The sequence below is a fragment of the Temnothorax curvispinosus genome, unplaced genomic scaffold, assembly GCF_003070985.1.
Source record: "Temnothorax curvispinosus isolate PA1 unplaced genomic scaffold, ASM307098v1 QBEX01008409.1, whole genome shotgun sequence".
Taxonomy (NCBI): Eukaryota; Metazoa; Arthropoda; class Insecta; order Hymenoptera; family Formicidae; genus Temnothorax; species Temnothorax curvispinosus.
In genome coordinates, this window is record NW_020218189.1 from 45,311 (window position 1) to 66,301 (window position 20,991).

At 34.0% G+C, this 20,991-nt stretch overlaps 1 protein-coding gene across 1 annotated transcript in view; it reads right to left on the bottom strand.

The window, feature by feature from the left end:
* The window catches only part of LOC112457896, a 65,668-nt gene extending 45,304 nt beyond the window's left edge, over positions 1-20,364 (bottom strand). The window contains exons 1-3 of the mRNA XM_025021195.1: positions 20,099-20,364; positions 19,008-19,347; positions 18,693-18,876 (exon numbers count right to left, since the gene is read on the bottom strand). Of these exons, the coding sequence (XP_024876963.1) occupies positions 18,693-18,876; positions 19,008-19,347; positions 20,099-20,134 (560 nt within the window). The 5' untranslated portion in view covers positions 20,135-20,364. The remainder of the gene's footprint in view (positions 1-18,692; positions 18,877-19,007; positions 19,348-20,098) is intronic.
* Between the last annotated feature and the right edge of the window lie 627 nt (positions 20,365-20,991).

The following is a 20,991-nucleotide window of genomic DNA, read 5'->3' on the forward strand; positions in this document are numbered from 1 at the left end:
GAATATCTTGCCGCAGAACTCGCACTGGTGTTTCACCGGTTTGAAGTTCGGATCGTGAATCTTCAAGTGGCGTACCAGGGTGTGATTGTTGGGAAACGATTTGTTGCAGGCAGTACACACGTGCTCCTTAGCGCCGTGCTTCACATTCATGTGTCCGTGGAGCTCGGCGTTCGTGAAAAAGCCCTTATTGCAGATCTCGCAGTGCCTCGTGTACTTCTCGAAGTGACGTCTATGATGAGTGGCCAACTGAGAAGCCTGTACAAACGCGCGACCGCACACGTCGCAAACGAAGTTTTTCTCGTGAGTGTGAATTCGCTTGTGTACCGCTAAAGTATTGGTCCTCTTGAAAGACTTGCCGCAAACGTCGCATTGATAGGGTCGAGCGTCGCTATGCGCCACTAAATGACCTTCAAACAAGTTCTTTGATCTAAAAAGTTTGGTACATATGCCACACTTGTAAAACATTTGACCGGTGGATTGTTTCTTCATCCCTGAACAATTCTGACGAATAATTCCTCCGTTTGTAGCTTCTTCAGGCTCTTTTTGCATCAAGGAATTCTCAGAAGGCTTACGTCTTAAACTTACAGCTTTGTGTTGCACATTGCAATCTTCCTGCTTTACATTTTCTTCTTCTTTAATGAAAATTGAAACCAACGTAGAATCCGTACATTCATCTACAGATAGTTCATTTTTTACACACGTCTCTGCTGGTTTTTCATTTCTGAAAAGAAAATGAAATAATGACTATACATGTAATAATATTGATTAATTTAAATTGTTATCAAATGAAGAGATTCAGAGATTGTTATTTATAATTTTATTTACATTTATTCATATCTTTTATTATTAAATGTTAATATTAGTTTTATCAAATATTATCAAAAAAGTAATCTTTCTTTCTTTCTTTCCTTAAAAATTTTTAGCTCTGTATTTATTGTGTGTATATAAAAGAGGTATATAAAGATAACAGATCATAAATATTAAAAAACGCATGTATCTTACTATCTTGTTCATATATGTGTGTAACTAATTGATTTTTATATAGGTAACTGTCATGTAATTCTTTCTATTGTTAGAATTGTTTATAATTAAACAGTTGCAACCAAATTTTTGTTACCTATTAGTATTGTAAAGTAATAAATACACTATTAAGCATTAAACTGTCTCGAAATAATGCGTACCTTTTAGAAACTTGTAGTAAATATTTATTGTAATATTTGTAATGGTGACATTTTCATATTGGCGATTGTCCCATCATCCGCTTTCCATATGCAATTATTGATATAAGGGAGCGCCTACATTACTAGTAATTAATATTTCATAAAAAATTTTAATAAACTGTGATGAACATAAAAAAAATTCGCTATCTATCAAAGACAATGTATGATATCATATAACACATTCTTTATTTCTAACGTACAATAAAGGTTACATCAATTAAAGTATACGTAATAGAAAATAATATATGTAATATATTTACACTATTACAGATTTGATAATAATTGATGGCTTAATACATGGCTTTATTAGGCTATTTAAATATAATGTAATTGTGACTTTGTTAAGTCAAATTTTAAATAAATTTAAAATAAATAAAAAATCTAAAAATATAGATTATTAATAAATTGTTCTGACAAATTTCATTCTACATTAAATTACAATATTGTTCATGACTATGTCAGATAATAGGACACTGATACATTCTTCCGCTAAGAAAAGCATTCATATTAAATTTATATCTTCAAATAATCAACGAATTAAACTTCAAAACTTTAAAAAATGTAACTGTATAATGCATGTCTACTTAATGGCACCTATCTGCCGATATTAATTCAGAGCACATTTTGCAAAATAGAAATATATTAGTAATCTGTAGAATAAATCTTGGTTTTTTAAATCTAACTATATAATGTGTTCTTTTCTTTAATTTTTTATAATTATCAGTCTCATGTCTCTAACGAGAAATTGAAATTTTTTCACACGCATTTTCGGTTTTGTTCTCTATATATTTCGAAAACATCACGGATGTAGTTCTTTATTTAGTACTTATAAAACTTAATTTAATAATTATAGGGCAGTATATATAACTTATTTATATACAATTTAATCACTGAACCTAATATATGTAGATTTGTGCTTTTCTAATGCCATAATCATCGTATAATCACGATTTATATTAGTATTTCTCAATGCATTGATCGCATACATCAGAGTACAAGCCAAAATGAAAATCAGAGAGTCAGGTTTAATACTAAATGCAGCATGAAATAGTAATAAATATACGAAAAAAATGTTCACTTGCTCTCATTATGAGACTTCATATGTGAGTTTAGTGAGCCCTGTTGCGTAAATCTCTTTTGGCACACCTTACACTCGTAAGGTCTCTCGCCGGTATGCGTTCTTAGGTGTACAATCAGATACTTCCGTACGCTGAACGCCTTTCCGCATACATCGCAAACATGCGGTTTCTCGCCTGAATGTATACGCATATGAATTTGCAAATACGTCTTGCTGCTCACGGACTTTCCGCACACCTCGCACGTAATCTGATTCTCGCCGGTGTGTATCTTAAGATGCACTTTTAGCGCGCCCTTCCAGTAGCTCTCGAAATCGCAGATATTACACTTGTGCTTCTCTCTCTCGCCATGGGACCTCATATGCATGTTGAGATACGCTGCGCTCGCGTACGCGGTATTACATACTTTACACACAAACGGCTTCTCGCCGGTGTGCGTGAGCAAATGCCGCTCCAGCGTTTGATTCGTGTAGAAGCCCTTGTTGCAAATCTCACAATGAATGACATATTCCTGATTGTGCTTCTTCTTGTGCAGGCGCAGATCGTATCCGGAAACCTTCGACACGCCACATATGTCGCAGATGAAACGTTTGTTATGCTGCTTCAAATGGGTCTTCAAGAACTCCTCGGTCTTGAAACACTTGCCGCAAAGAACGCATTGAAAAGGTTTCTCTTTCTGATGTGCCTTTATCATATGCTTTCGCAACTTCTCCTCATTGTCGAACACTTTATCGCACTCCTCGCAACGACCTTCGGTCTTCGAATTCCTCTCGTGGTCTTGTCTATGCTTCAAAAACTGCAGTTTCTTGAGTATTCGCTTCCCACAAATTTCACACTCGTAAACCGCACGTCTGCGACTCGAATCGTGTTCGAAAACCCGTTTTATGACATGTATCTCCGACGCAGAGTCCAGTTTGTCGTTCGAGTCTTCAGTCCTATATTCGATCGTTTCCATAACTATTTCTTGATGACTAACGTGATGATACTCTTCCACCGCAGATACTTCATCTTGATATCGTACTAACTCTATACCTTGCAATTCGTCGATCGAGTCCAGCTTTACGTCTTCTATGTCAATCTCGTTGCATCTGTAATAAATAATATCTGTCAACAGCGCGAGGAAGTAACGTAAAATTATGTGTTAGAATAAATAGTACTCAGTTAATATTTGATTTACTTGAGCTAAGCTTTTTCACACTCTTGATAAGTTTTCCACACAGGAGGCACTTTTATACTATATATTTATTAAATCAGTCGTAACTGTCAATCAATTTGACTATCACCATTCGATTTAATTTTTGTTTATTAAGTAATACAATCTTAAAACTGTTTCAAAAAAACTTAAATTTCTAGTCAAGTATATCATACTTTTAAGTTAAATACTATAAAATTTCTTGCTTTATTTTACATCAATTTTTCTTATTCACAATTTTTATAAATTTTTACACTGTTTATTATCGAGATACAATCTACACTCTAAAGAAATACAATGTACAATCAATAATTTTCTTTTTAAAGCGTGGTTGTTTAATTAATCTAAGTAATATATATATGTATATGTATATAATTCTTATTTGTAACAAGAATTTTATTGCAGCTTTCTATTTAAAGTTTTCGTGTAATTTATGTCGCGACTGATTGTTCTACCTTTATTTTGTTATTATTTAAAATATAATCATAAAAAAATATATTTTACTTTTCATTTTTCTAACTTTTTCAATAATCTTCGTTAAATATTTTAATTAATTCTAAAATAATTGAAAGCGGAATATGAATTATAAATAACATAACAATCTAGAGAAGCACATTGAGATTTATTGTATTATATATGTATATATAATGTACACAGTACAATACATAGTATTGCATTGAAAAAAAGGTTTATTCGATTCTCTGGTCAATATTTTGATCATACAAACAAAAACAAATTTCTTAATTGAACACAATAATGTGTAAAATAACAGTAATGTATGAGGTTAGAACTAATTATATTGAGTAAAAGTAAATTATTAGGTAACCAACAAAGATATGGTATTAATAAAATCTAATAACCTTCCTGCGATTTATAAAGTTATGTTGTCACAGTATGTAAAAATATATTATCACTAAATTACACTACATGACCAAATTAAAAATCTATAAATAACTGCAAGTTCATATTTTCATGCAGCTGTCTTGATTTAACTTAGAACATAATTAATATCACACTGATATGAGTTGTGATATTAATTATAATTAAATCATAGATATTAATAAATTAATTAATATCACATTAACTATGCATATCAAATGGAACATATTAAAAAACAAATATTAAAATGATGTAATGATTCTATTCAGTGAATTAGCGTAATATATACCGCATGTAATATGTAATAAACAAATTACATTTATTATCTTATCATTATATGTAATGCAAATATGAATAGTCAGTCTAAAAAGTGTTTTATAATAGATTTAAGAGTAAAACCAAAGAAAAGAAAAGAAAACAGAAAGGAAAACGCTTTCACTCAGGATTCTCGTGTCTTCGAAGATGCGCACTAAGAGTGCCCCGTTGGGTAAAACGTTTGTCGCAGATTTTGCAGCTGTAAGGCTTTTCACCAGTGTGAGTTCGCCGATGTTTAACCAAATATACTCTGGCGCTGAACGCCTTGCCACAAAACTCGCAAATCTCTGGTTTCTCGCCAGTGTGAATCCTAATATGAGTCTTCATGTATTGTCGCCTGATTAGCTTGCCACATACTTCACATGCCACTTGACTCTCGCCCGTATGAGTCCACATGTGCTCCTTGTGGCAATAGCTATAAAACGTCTCGAAGCTGCATATATCGCACTTGAATTTCTTCCTCGTCTCGGGCTGACTGTGAAGCTTCATATGAATTCGGAGGTAAGTTCGATTGCCGAAGGTCTTATGGCAGATCTCGCAGATGCATGTCTTCTGATCGGTGTGCATGCTCATGTGAGTTTTCAGATTTGCCTTTAAGTAGAAGCCTTTATTACAAATGTTGCAGAATTCCGTAAATTCCTTATTGTGTCGCCTCATGTGCATTCTTAAATAATAATCTGACGTCAACTTCGCACCGCACACATTACAAATGTGCGGTTCACTATGCAACGTTTTGTGCACGTTCAAATACCTTTTCTTCTTAAATACTTTGTCACACTGGTCACATTTAATGACATTTTCCGATTCCTTGTTCTCTTCTCGGCTCTTGTCGACTTTCTTTTTCGTGACTATTTTTTTCAATTCCTGTTTCTTCTGTATATTTAGAAGATATTTTTTCTGTATATTTAGAGGATATTTTATCTGTATGTCTAGAGGATATTTTATCTGTACGTCTAGAGGATATTTTTTCTGTATGTCTAGAGGATCCTTTTTCTGTATGTCTAGAGGATCTTTTTTTTGTATGTCCAGAGAATCTATTTTCTGTATGTCTAGAGGATTACAATGTATCTGGCGATGCTTGATCAATTGCAACTCTTTCACGAACATCTGTCCACATATGTCACACTTGTGTTTCTTTTCTGCTTGGCGCAACGCTTCTCGGGTTCTAAGTATCGATTGCTCCGTTCTATGCCTTATCAAACTGGCTTCTGTATCAAAATCTTCGTTGCATGAATCACAGTAGTACGAGTTTACCTTCTGAACAAGAATAGTTTTGCCGCCAATCTCTTGAAGGATAACGAAGGACGTAAGACCTTGAGCTTCCTTTTTTATCGCAATTTTTTTCTGTTGTGTCCTGGAACTCCAGTTTTTAGTTCTGAAAAGAAATTAAGAAATACAGATTATATCTGTAATTAAAAAATAAAAACATAAGTTCAACTTTTATTTTAGTGTTTTCACGTCATGTGTTAGACGATAGGTCATAATCCAAAAGATAGGGAATCGTATAGATAGAAGGAAAATTATGATATAAAGCAAATTATGTAAAGTAAATATCAATAAAGTTGATTTAAGCAGAAAAGCATATCTTTTATTTTCATTAAAATTTCCAAGTGCAGTAAGAAGTTTAATAAATGAAGTTGCCAATACAAAATATTCTATATTGCCAATATAAAATTTTATTACTTACTGTACAATTTCAGAGCTGCAATCTCATTTGTCAGCGATATGTCGAGTCAGATACTTTATACGATAAAATAATTATTGCAAATCAAAATTTATACAAAAGAAAATCATAAGTCTAAGAGCGCAAGTCTAAGAGAGATAACTATATAAATATTAATTTTATATGTTAATCTTTGGAAATTTCAAATTATTTGTAAAAGAGAGCAAAATATAGCGTAACAAATTTCACGAGTATTGATTGTAAAATACAACAATTATGAAAAAAATTTAACAACTTAATGTGTAATTATAATCTATTACAATATTTTTATGTATATAGATGGTTTTTAAGATATTTTCAAGAAGAATAATAATTCTAAAGAATTACAATAACACTTTATTAAAGTAATTGCTTACATAAAAGTAATACTAGAGAAATAATATTAGCAAAAATTATGTAAAGATAAAATTTTTTTGTAAAAAATATTAAATTTTATAAGTGTAAAACAAATTATATAGACTAACACACGCAATTGGAAACGAAAAATTTTTTTGCTATATATATATATATATAGTTTCTTGTTTTAACAAAACTTAAATTTTTCTCAGTATCTGAAGTTAATATGATACAATATGAAATCAATAATTTCCAGAATATCGCAGAATTTAGATAATATTAATGACAATTATGCGAGAAAGTTTCATATAATAATAATACTACTTAATTATTACCTCAATTTTTCTTATAGAAAGTAACATAACGAAATAAATTACATTAAAAAAGAAACATTGTTTTTTATACTCATTAACGCAGGAATTATAATAGCTTACATTTTTTTTGTAACAAAGTAAAAATCAGAATAATTGTATTGTTTTTAATTTGTATTGGATATAATTTCGATGGAAGAAAATAATAAAATATACATTTCTAAATGTTATGCAAAAATTATAGCAATTTTCTTTAGGCACTATATATTAGGCACTCGTCTATAATAGATTTATTCCTATAATTTAAATATATTCGTGTATAACTTTCTTTTATTTAAACAATAATGATATAACAACAAAGGTACTGGAAATGTTATTTCCGATAAGTTGTTTAATAAACATTTTTAACAATTAGGCAAGTATCACACTCGTTTTAAGAGTGTACAATTATTTACACTAAAATATATCATTAACTTTCTATAAAGACGCGTACGAAGCAAATAGCGAATAAATAATTATCTGCCTATGAATCGTATTACTATTCCAAATAAAACAAATATAAGCATAAATTAAAAAAATTACTGTCACAATAATGTAATTAAAGTTATGGACGGCTTATTACAGTTTGCGAAGTGTCACTTGCTCTTTTTAGTGTTTTTGAACATAAGTGAACAAATCTCAAACTACTGTGGACAGACGTATGAGAATACTTTTTACTGTTGTTCCGATTTGTCCTCACTTCATATTTATTAATTTACTTACAAAATTAACTAATATTTTATTGGTAAAACTTTTATAATTTGATTAAAGGACCCCGCACAGAACCAGTGAAAAGGCCTTTCAGTCAAATTGTCTAAAACTCCGGGAAATGTTCATTCATGTGACGCTGATCAAAAGTCCTCATGACCACGACACTTAATAATCAACAATTCAGCTATCTAACACTCAGTAATCGAGTGTTCAGCCGACAGAAGCATAGAAAAGTCGGGAAAATGCGTCACTTTTTTAGTAGTACGATTCCTACACGAATGTACTTCTACGTTTCTTCATTGCGTGCGTACATACATTGTGTGTGTGTGGTTGTATATGCGATAGCCGTTCTCAGCGTTATCAGGATCAACGTGGACATGACGGGATTCTTTGTTTGTTTTTGTACGTGTGTGTGTGTGTGTGTGTGTGTGTGTGTGTGTGTGTGTGTGTGTGAGTGTTGTATGTAAGTGTGTGCGCCGTATGTGAGTGTGAGCGTCTGTATGCACGTACGTTCGTGTACGAATCGTACCATTAGAAAAATGACGCATTTTCGACTTTCTGTCAGCCGAACAGTCGATTATTGAATATCGTGCTCATGAGGACTTTTGATCAGCATCACATAAATGAATATTTTGACCAAAAGACTTTTTCCACTGGTTTTGTGCGAGGGCCTTTTACAAGATTATCTTTTTAATTAAAATCTTGCACTGTGTACAGCTTAGCTTGCAAGACGTTTTGTTTAAACGATTTCTGACCTACAACTACTCACCAACTATAATAAATAGTTGGCATTATTAAATGTCAGTAATATCATCTGTCAGACTTTTCAGAGAGGAATGCGAGGTACCTCCTTCTCTTAACTTGAATCAGTGAGAATTTTATCGGTGACGTAAAGCAGAATAACACAGGACTTCACTAAGGATCAGTGAGTATTTAATTTATTTTCAACGTAGATACTCACACTTTGCTCTTCCATCCTATATTTTATTGATTATGTTCATCCTTATTATTATGGTTAATAAAAGCAAAATTTTCCTGTAAAATCAATAGTAATCGTGCGTATTCTAATCATCTATCTTACGGGGCTTTGTGTGTTTTGGATTGCTATTTTTTGGGAGAAGCTCTCATATCCGAAACTTGTACAACTAGTATTCAAATTTAGAATCATATGTTACACTCTTTTATTCTTTTTAAACCTGCCACTATTCATAGCCATTGTTTTCAGCAGTCTAATATTACAAAATAGTTTAAAAGTGCCTTTTCACGTTGACGCTCGATCGGCTCGACGCTCATTTTCAGTGAGCAAAAATCTTCAGAAATAATATTTTTAAATATATTCGTAAAATATTATTACTTGAAGATATTACTTGAAAATAATTAATATTTTACGTATTTCAAAGCCTATTTTTGATTGTACTGAGACGATCAACGACGATTCAGCGTCAACGCTAGATGTTGAATAAATTCAGCTTTATTTCTTGACGCTAGCGTCAAAGCGAAACCACGTGACCCTAGAAATAATATTTTTTACTTATTTATATTATATAAATAAATTTATATATATATAAATAAAATAAATTATATATTTGAAGATTTTTTCTCGCTGAAAATGAGCGTCGAGCGTCAATGTGAAAAATGGCACCTTAACTCCCTCCAGTTTAAATTTATTTCAGTAAAAAATCATTAAAAATGCCATAGTTATAACTGCTACTACATTCTTCACTATTTTTCAATGATAATACACTGATTCCGTTTAAGAGAGACCTTGACTCGATAAAATACTTGTTTACATTTTAATAGATTAATGAATATTATAAGCATATTTGTCATCTAGTTTAACATGGCGTAAAAAAAATCACTACAAAAGCAAGTTTGTCTCTTACAGTACGCTTTCTACTAGTTACCTTGTAGGATTCAAAAAAATTAATGATTTATGTCGATTGCAAAGTACCTGGCAGTTGTTTATACCTTGCGTTTTCTCTGCACCTTTCACTAATATCATCGTCCTGTCTATCCCATCACTAATCCCATCAACCTACGTTGATAAAATGTAAAAAAGCAAAAAAACTTGATTACATAAAAAAGTATGAAACCTATTCCAGCAATCATTGTTTAATCTATCTTAGCAATCATCTCAATTACAACACTATAACGGTTTCGAGGGGCAATGACTCTTCTTGTTGCTGCTGCTGCTGCTGTACCTGTTGCTGTTGCTCCTGTTGTTGCCGGGCGCTTTGTTTCGCGTGTGTTTTCAAGTGCGAGTTCAGCATCGTTTTCGAAGCAAATGATTTGTTACAGCATGTGCAGGGATAAGGTCGATCGCCCGTGTGACCTCGTAGATGCACTACCAACGTAGTCCGTTGAGTGAACCTTTTGTTGCAATGCGTGCACTGATGCGGCTTCTCGCCCGTGTGCGTGCGACGATGCACACTCAGATAGTTCTGTGAGATGAAGCCCTTGCCGCAAATATCGCAAACATGCGGCTTCTCGCCGGTGTGCTTGCGCAGATGCACCGCGAGGTAAGTTTTGCTTGACACGGACTTGCCGCAAATCGTGCACACATACTCGTTTTGCGGTTCCACGTTGCCGTGGGTCCTCATGTGCACCAACAACACCTGTCTCCGAGAGAAACGCTTGTTGCACAGCTCGCAGTGATGTTTCCTCTGTGGCGGCACATAGTCCGGTTGATGCAGTTTCGCATGCAGTCGTAGACCTTGGTGATAGCGAAACGTGGCGTTACACACGTCGCATTGAAACGGCTTTTCTTCACGCGCGTGCGACAACAGATGTACCTGACAATTGCTCTTGCTCTGAAATTGTTCGCCGCATGTCTCGCACTGGTATTTGTAATTGGATATGTGGCACCGCTCATGAGCGATCAGGCTCTCCCTGCGCGAGGTCACGTAGTCGCAACTGTCGCAGCTAAAACACTCCTCTGAAACGTGTTCCTTCTGATGCTCATGCAGCTCCGACGTTGTCATGAAGCTGCAACCGCAATTCTCGCAGACCAACTGCTCATCCTGTGTCCCCTCCGAATGGGACTCGTGCGTCTCTAGGTGCAAGTTAAGATCCTGATCGGAGACAAAACTGTCACCGCAGAATTCGCACTGCAAGACGTTCTCGTGAGTGAGCATATCCGTCGTTTCCATCTTCGAATGTGTGTGCACCGAGTCCGCGATCAGTAACTGTGTGTGCCCCTGGGTAAAGACGTGCTTGATTACGCTGGGTCCGCACTGCTGCCGATCCTGTGGCAGCGTCCTGAGTTTTGACACAAAATATCTGGAAAGAAGAGAGACACAAACGGAAGTCAATCAGTGCTCGTTCCTCGCCGCCTCTTTCGTTCTTTATCGTTGCCTTAACCAGGATCTTACGTGGTAAGCGAGATATTTACAGGGATGATCAGCTGGACACTCGTGCTCGATTGTATGGAAGTTGGGTAGTCAATAAAGTGCCTCACTTATGATTTCCAGTATTCTCTTTATTACGTAGCCATCTGTCCTCTACTTTCTTTTATTGATCGTTTTATTATATACTTAAACAATGTTTATTTGCGAGCGAACACCGTCGTCTTCTGTACTATTTGTTGTACTTGCAGCTTGATCTTGTAGACCTCTGCGACTACAAAATACTGCTTATATTCTATGCTCTCTTAATACTAATAGGTATATTGTGTTTATATTGTGTTCGTTAATAAAATGCGGTCGTCTTAATATTAATTATAATATATTAACAATCATACCACATTTTCCTTCCTTTTAAATGCACAATCTCACTATTTCCTGCTTACGGTATACTATATACAGAATGTTGCATTACTATCAAATGAGCCATAAATTTAACAGATTCTCTGACAAATTTTGAGTTAATTTCTTTCTCGTAATGAAAGTTTGATAAAAAATAACTTGGACTTCCATAATTTTACGTTTAATTTAACGTTAAATATACTTTCTAGTAAACAAAATGATAGCAGATTGGCAGCAAAAATCGTGCAGTCTGGGCATTTCCTCCACTCTGCTCGATTTCTGCCGCCAATCCCCTATCTAATTGTGTCAGCAGATTCTATTATACTTCTGTTGGCGTTTTGCCGACAGCGATATATCAGACCTGACAGCATCAAATCTTTCTGCCGATAAAATTTGTAGTAGATACTTGACAATATCTGCTTTCAACAGACTTGACTGTCCGGGTTGCAAATAATTTCCAATTTAAAAATTAATATCACGTAAAATTATGTGAAAAATACTGTATTTAATTTATATTGTTGGATACGTGTATCTATTTGTCTTAAATTGATTAAAATTTTGATTTTTAGTTATTTATATCCGATAAATAAATCACATCTCTTAGTGTTGAGCTTCTAGTATCTACAATCGAAAAAATCTTTTATGATATAAACACCCTGTATAATGTTCGGATAAATGTACTGCTATCATTTCTCTCCTCATTCTTTACTGTAATTTATTATTTAATTTATTTAACACAATTATATAAATTTTATAATAAAAAAATTATTACTATTCTATAAATAATTAAAGAGCTAAAGATCTAAATGCTTAGTTTCGTTTTCTTCTCTTCTTAGCTAAAGAAAGGAGCATAGAATCAGTTAACTACAATTAATATTGATGGAAAAAATCTTGTAATATGCAAAATTATACGAGTCTTCCGATATGTACGCGTATATTTGCTATAGCAAATTTGATATGTTTACGTATAAGCAACCGTGACAGCCTTAAACTGTTCATAACACATGCATATTACAGAAAATTATTTCCGCTAATTATACTTGAATGTTAATATTTGATTCCGCATTTCTAAAGTTAAAATTATAGATCAATGTTGAAAAATATCAAGTTTAAGCAATCAATTATTGAAGAAAAAATGGTGCAGACATTATCGACGTTTGTGCTTTTTACCGACTGCATTCATGTAAGAATTTAAAAAATGCAGAAAAATTGATGGATAAAGAAAAAGAACAAAATAGTGACTTAAAAGTTAATATTCTTTTTAACACATGCTTCCATATAAATCTTACTTCAATATTAAACATGTTTCCTAAACTTAATTCGTTTGTTAAATTATTCAAATAAAAATAAATTTATTGTTCAACGTAGAATTCCTCTTTGTTAATAAAAATCTCGAAAATAACACAAAGTTGAAATATAATCGAAAGAAAACGCTCTTCTTTTATAAACAATATTCTTAATATAAATTATTAACTGTTATACTATATAGTATTAATACTATGTAAGAAGTTATACCATATACATCTAATTGAGTAAATGTAAATATCTATGTATATTATTTGTCTTGTATATATCTTGCATATACAAAATAAAATTAAATAAAATTGAAGATAATTTCATTAAATATTAAATTTTTCAAATGCATTTGTTTAAAAAATCTTGTAAATATTATATACCATCATCTATCAAAGTAAATATTCTGGCAATAAGATGAGTGACTTTTGCAAAAAATTGTGTCAATTTCAACTAATTGGCAATATACATAGACACATGTATAATGCACGTTTTGTAGAAATGCAGTCTAGCATGTTGTATTGATGGAAAAAAGCATTTATAAAGCGATAAACTCGAGAATTACTGCGAAATCATATATCGTCATTTACTTTATCTACCTTCGAATTGCATATAACTAGAACTAAAAATCTAGATAGATTTAAGCGTCTTCATACTTACATGTCACATTTGCGTAATTAATGTTACACGTTCTACCCTGTCTTTTACCCTATATTAATAAAAGGCACCTGAATTCAATTGAAATTACGTTGAAATTAATTATAGATTAACAATCGGTCAACAGTTTAAATATAATTAAAAATTTTATCTCAATGCGAAGTACAAAAATAATTATTTTTTTGAAATTGTTTTTCAATTTTAGTTTTTTTTTATCTCATGATCAATAAAGTAATTTAAAAAATTGGACTTTTAGGCACTTTTCATGTTATTGCGCGCAGGTACTAACTTCTCTTATTAGAAACTGAATTACGCCATATAAACTTTCAATTAGGATAGAAAGTTTCACGCCGAATCTAATAATATTGACGTTATTCTAAATATCTTGTACAATATACAAACGATATCACAGTGATGACAACATTTATGATTACGTAATTGTTCGCTTATTTCTATCGTGATTTTGATTTGATCGATTTTAAATTGACTTGATCGATATTAAATATATTTTATCCGAAACTATACGGAGTTATATATTATCACGTAAACGTATTTATAAAAAAAATTAATTTATAATTTAATTTACGTTTTAATTCGTTCACCATATTAGATCGACTTATTTATTATTCTGTGATAGTAACTTGAGTAATTTTAGGCACTTAGACATCAACACTCTGTACGAAAAGGATTATTTATGATCAAAAATATTTTAATATTTTTATAGCCTTTTTTTATCCAACAAAATGCTCGTGCTTTTGAAAAACTATATACCAGTTATTGAAATCTGTTTCAATGAGCATTTACAAAAAACTTCAATTAATTTTCGTCTTTTTAAAATTATATTGAATAGTTTTTAATTTAATCAAAATTGATATCAATTTTCCAATATCATTTTTTTTCTCTAGAGTGTTGGTGAAATATTCTGAGATCAAGCATGACTCTCTTGAACATTAATTTATCTATAACATCCATTAAATCTTGAATTTAATCACGCGCGGCAGAAAATCTTATCGATTTTTCGTCGGCTCAGTGTTTCTTCATGTGATTAAGCATAATCGTTCGCGTGACAAATCCCTTTCCGCATATCGTGCAGGTGTACGGACGCTCCCCCGTATGATAACGACGGTGCACGGTGAGCGTCGACGCCTGCGTGAACGATTTGCCGCACATGGCACAGAGATACGGCCTCTCGCCGGTGTGGATACGTTGGTGCACCACGTAATACTTGCGATGCGTGAAGCCCTTGCCACACACGTCGCAGACCAGCGGCCGCGACCTGTGCACAGCCTTATGCGTGGTCAACGACTCGGCGGTAGTAAATTGCTTGGAGCACGAGTCGCAAGGATAAGAAGGTATGGGCTTGGCGGGAATTACAGGACCACCGCTCCCACCACCACCGCCGCCGCCGCCAACACCGAGATTGCCGGCTATCATCGAATCGACAGGCGACGTACCCGCGACTATCCGATTGTCGTTACTCGCCGGCAACGGTCTGTGGGTTTTCGCGTGATGATTGTACAAGTTGCGCGTCTCGAAGCGCATCATGCATCTCTGGCAAGAGTAGGGTTTCTCCTGGGCGATCTCCTGATGCATCTTCCGGTGACGTTCCAGTAGCGTGCGATACCGATAGCTGGCCTGGCAGAGATCGCAGGCGAACGTTTTCTCCATGTTGCCGCCGGGCGACGACGTGGCGAGATTGGCGGAGGTCGACGTGCACGTGGGCACGGGCGCGGAATGCGTGACCTCGTGCATCCTCAGGTGGCTCAAAGCAACGAAGATCCGCGAGCAGACCCCGCACGAATATCGCGGCTGATTCTCGACACCGTGCTCGAATTCCGGACGCGCGGCGTGACTCGTTCGCATGTGGTAATTTTGCTTAAGGGCGCTTCGGAACTCCAGCCCGCACGTGGGGCACGGATAGGATTCGGTAAAGATTTGCACCTGATCGGACAAAGACTGGTCCGGACACACGGACTGAAAATGCGGAGGGAGCAATGTCGATAGCATCGACGATTGATTCGAGAATATCGAGTTGGTCTGTAGGAGATTACAATTGACGGACATACCGGCCTCCCCGATCTCGGGCGAGGGCGAGAGAATTTGACGCAGCATCCCCGACAATCCGCCGAAGGTCTCGCCTCCTTCCCTGAAATTGACAAAACCCAAGGACATTGCAACGGAGAATGACCCGTGGGCACACACAGCTTTGTCTTTTGATTTCTGTTCTTTGTGATCATTACAAATATATCTTGCGTACAGGCGGTGATGAGAAAAAGAGGAAAAGAGAAAAACAGAGAAAGAAAGAGAGAAAGAGAGAGAAAGATAGAAAAAGATAATTATGCTTATGTGAGTGCTGCAAGGTGGCCGGTGCAAGGTGCTTGGGCATTGCTGGCATCCCTGTCGAAACGCAGCAATCATAATGTGTTACAAGAGCGCACGTGCGAATCGAGAAAGTCGTCGCGATTGTCGTCAAGTCAAACAGCATTGGAAGTTTATCATCCGCTGGGAAGTTTATCATTCGCTACGTGAATACTCATTAAGCTTTCGGAATTTATAAGGCTTACATGATAATATTATTAGATGAATAACATTACAGGATAAAAATGACTTATTAATTACGAAATGATCTTGTAGACCTAGTCTCTTATGTTCATTACTAATCAATATCGTTTAAATTATAATTAGAAATATGTACATAAAAATATGTATGTATATATTTATACATATATATTGATATTCCCTAACGATACAGCAGAAGGGAAAAGTAAAAATCAAGCCATAAAACTTGGCAAAAGAGTTCGAGAAAAGCAAATTTTTACTCAAAAGATCACTAATGACTTGGGATAGAACATGTTAAAACGCAAATTAAATCAGGTATTAAAAAATCTCACCTTTTTATAAATAATCCATAGCCACGATAAAGCATCTTCTTCTCATTTTCACGGTGTAAAACGGAGCATGATTTTTCACGGACGTGTACCTATACTTGCATCCAACACATTTTCGTATCACAAATATATATTACGCGGAACAACATAAAAATCCAGCTAAGAACTGTAATAAGAATAACAGACAAAGGAGAAAATCAAATGTATTATTCAGTACTTTATGAAAAGTGACAATATCTATGAAAATTTGACGCAGCAAAAGCACAAAAAGTGCTGTGTGTCAACCTTTCATGTGTCAGATATCCACTCAAAACTGAACAATACAATTTTCTCCATTTACAGAAGCATTAAAAAGATCCATGATATAAAATGACATACTCAGAATATGCCCAAAATATCACGTTTATCCAATATTGCAGCCAATTCAAGGCGCAATAAATATTTAATAATTTTATTTCAAATGCAAAACCGGCGCATTTATGCAAGCCTGGTTTATCATTTATTAAAAGAAACTATGCCTCGCGGTATATCTTTTGCACTTATGGAAGCGCGCGAAATAATACGCGCAATCCAAGCAATGTGCATGATAAAATTAAAATTTGTGTTAACATCGCATCGTAATAACATCGGATATGTGTATAAGAGAATTTATTCGATATCAAAATAGCATCGTTTAACTTGTCACGGATAACGATGCAAATTTACGTAATGGCATTATTGAAAATCGCAATATTCGGTTTTGCTTATAACAAGAGATAGTCTACAAATAAAATAAAATATATAGAATGTAGAAAAGATACTCGCCTTTGTGTTTACAATGCGAAAAATCCTCTTGATATTTGGCAGTCTCTTAATGGACGATTCTTTCTTTCGTTTCGCAGAAATCTTCGAATCGGAAGAAATATGATCCTTCATCTTCTTCAACATCAAGATTCTTAACAATTCTTAACCGATGTCTTCTCGGTTATAGTACACTATTTGCGCAATTACTTTTATCATCCGGCGAACTGCACCGGATACGCAAAATTTATTAACGATTTCATAGAACACGTATTTTTTTTTACGTCGATTAAAAAATAACTCTTAAAATTAATCGCAACATTAATATAGTAATACAGTGTCCTGGCAATATCGTAAAGCGCAGGCGTCGGAAAGCACGAAGATCATAAATCAGAAATGGTAGATAAACGTTGCATCAATTGAAATATTTATCGTCTGTGATTTTTGGATCGGCCGAATATCGGTCATGTGTGCGGCATTTAGTGCCATCACGTAAGCGTGGGAATATTAGATAATATCGACAACATGTAAACATCTGGTTTATGAGTGGACAGAGAGATCAGGCTGGTTTCCCTCAGGCATCGCTTATTGCTAGACGAGAAATCAATCCCTTTCTCGTATCATGGATATGAATAATCCAGAGAGATCTCTTTATCCATTTTCTTGCACATATATAAATAATATCTAACACAAAGTCCATTTCGACTAAAGTATAAAAATTAATATTAAATACTTACGAGACGTAAAGAACATTGTTGGAAAATTAATATCATTATAATTATTGTTGCTATAATTAAGATTGTGTTTCATCGAAATGCACTTTATGTACATGCTACCACATGTAAAAGTAACAAGGTGTTTAGCAATTATTCTGGACTCAACAAATCTGCATCTTTTTAAATAACGAAAAAACAAGATTGTTTAAAAGTAATGCGAAGTAATGTTATACATATAAAAAATATTTGTATAAATTGCTAAACACCTAGAGCCAAAGATGGTTGTGGGGTGTGTTCAAACTTACCTTGTGTTTACCTGCGTCTTACACTTATAAGAATGAAAGCTCGGATAATCGTTATCTATCTTGAATTTTTATTTCTACTTTATTGATTCAATAATATAATTATTTCAAGACTTATTACCAAATTGCGTATGAAAGTGCACGAAGAGCATGATGTGTAAAATTAAAAGTATTTTAAAACAATATTCTCAGATATACATATAGGTTAGATATTAATTCTTTTTAAATAAATACATTACAATGTCGTTGGTAACTTCTGTTTCTGCCTGTATCAAAAGTACTTTACGTAATAATTATGATTGTACAATATATCGTTAAGTTTTATTCCATTTATAGACATTGTTGATTTCATTCAAGACCAACTAGTTCTATTTATCTTGACATTCGAATAAAGTTGGTAAAAATAATAAGTAAATCAAATTAACGCAATGTTTATGTGTAATTGTTTATGTTCACCACAACAAATGACACCTTTGGCCCTCAAACAGTAAAGTAAGAACAGAAAACTCACCCAGTTTTCGGATCCACATCTGCTGTTTGTGACATCACCATCTCGGGCATATCGGCAATTTTCTGTTGCTGAAGTCCAGAGGGGCCAGCTTCGTCACACGCCAAGGAAACATTAACAAATGTCGTAGGCTCTATAGTTCTACTATTATTAGGATCTTCTTCACTTTCTTCTTTTATAGGTAGGCCTTAAACAAAATTTCAAACGTTCTCTCTTTTTTTCTTCCTACGTTTTTCCAAATTTTTAAGCTATCTGCCTAATATATCTAGTAATTACATATATAAGTTACAAAATTTAATACATAGCACAAATGTGTACCTTCATCTCCATCGCACTCATCGTCCGAGTTTTCCTCCTCTTCACTGCTCTCTTCTTCCTCTTCTTGTTGCGTAGGCGTGTCTGTTTGATTCTGCGTGATTTGGTCATGTGTCGTTTGCGTGCTTGGTCCAGCTACTGGTTGGACATTTTGTACAGAGCTACCACTGTTGTCCATAGGAACTGAGGTTATTTGTTGTTGGGCATTGCTCGACATCATTATGGGCATACTTAGCCCCATGTTGTCCATCATACCCATATTCATATTGTTCTGATGTTCGCTTACTTGTTGCATCACAGTACCATCTAACCTGTTCTCGTTGTTCTGTTCTTTCATCCCATTCTAAAATTTAACAGAAAGCAAACGACATGAGTTTTGTATTTACCAAGAATTAAGAGTTTCGATAATAAATTAAACTAAATAGATATTATCGATGCTTCATTTTTTAATTGAAGCAATCCGTTTCTATGTTTTAAGTTATATCTAATTATTGTATATTACGTAAATTTTTTTATAAAATTAAATTTACCGACTACTAGATAATGTACGTGAAAAAAATTGTAATATATAGAAATATAAAATGTGAAATATTAAAAAAGAACTTACAGTGCACAATATGCAAAATATTATGAATATTATGATCACTAGCTATTATCATTGCTAAGGTAAACATAGACAAAAGAAGAACGAAAAAAATGATGATCGTGTCTAATTTCCAAACTGTAGAAAACTATACAGGATGTGTGTTAATTTCTCTTAATCTTAAGCCCCTTGCACAATAGGCGATAGCGATAGCTGTAGCTTTGTCGGCACTTTTTGTCGCTGTCGCTGTCGCTGTCGCTATCGCTATCGCTATCGCCTATTGCGTAAGGGGCTTGTATTAAATTCGTCGAGAAAAGGAACTATTACCACGTTTATGCGAGCGTTACTTCTGCAGTAACTTACGATAATTCCTTCGCGTAAACGGAATTTTGTAGTAACTTGCGATAATTTACTCCGCGCAAACGAGTGAATTATCGTAAGTTACTATAGAAAGTAACACTCGCGTAAACGTAGTATATGTGACAAATAAGTTGTATAGAATAGTAATTACCGGATTGAGAACATTGTAACCCTGTTTGTCTTCCATGTTCACTTCGCCTAGCCATTGCAGCAACTGTTTCTCGGCATTCGCCGTCGTATGCCAAAATTGATAACATAACTCTACTTTATACACGCAGTCGTCGCATATCTTTTTAGGTAATTTGTCTTCCCTGTTTACCTATAATCATAAAAAAAAGATTCGTAAGGCCTTTTAAAACATCGCAACTTGTATACATGCATCACAATATTTCTTTACTTGTATACATGCATCACAAATTTTATTTATATCAAAATTAACTCTCCGTCTGTATACGTTTTTCTTTTTTTGCACTGTCGTGGGTCATTTGACGCAATTTTGCCCTATCTTAAAATATTTAAAAAATCTGAAAAAATTCACGAAACATTTGTCTACATTGTAGTTAACAACTTCATAGTTATTTTGATAAACATTTAATATTTTCTGGCAGGCTTGCAAGTTTTACAGTTACGAGCAGATATTATTTTAACTCGAACGCCGTAATAGACCCACGTATACAGACGGAGGATTAATTTCTTTAATAAGTTAAAATCACAATTTTTTTTAATTAAAATGCAATTCATCAATACAATATACATTAGGATGACAATCAAACTAGCCGCACAGAACCAGCCGCATTCAGGGGCGAATAGCCTCTGCGGGCCCCGGCGCAAAAAATTTTGCATTTTGCATTTAAATTAATAAAAATTCTACAGATCAGTTATATAAAGAATAAACATAGTCGCGAAATTTATTTCAAGTGCATCTGAGCATGCAGAGTGAAAAAATTTGCGATTTTATTATAAAAAATGCGGAAAAATCGCAAATTTCTTCACTCAGCATGCTCAGATGCACTTGAAATAATTTTTTTCATATTGTTTATTCTT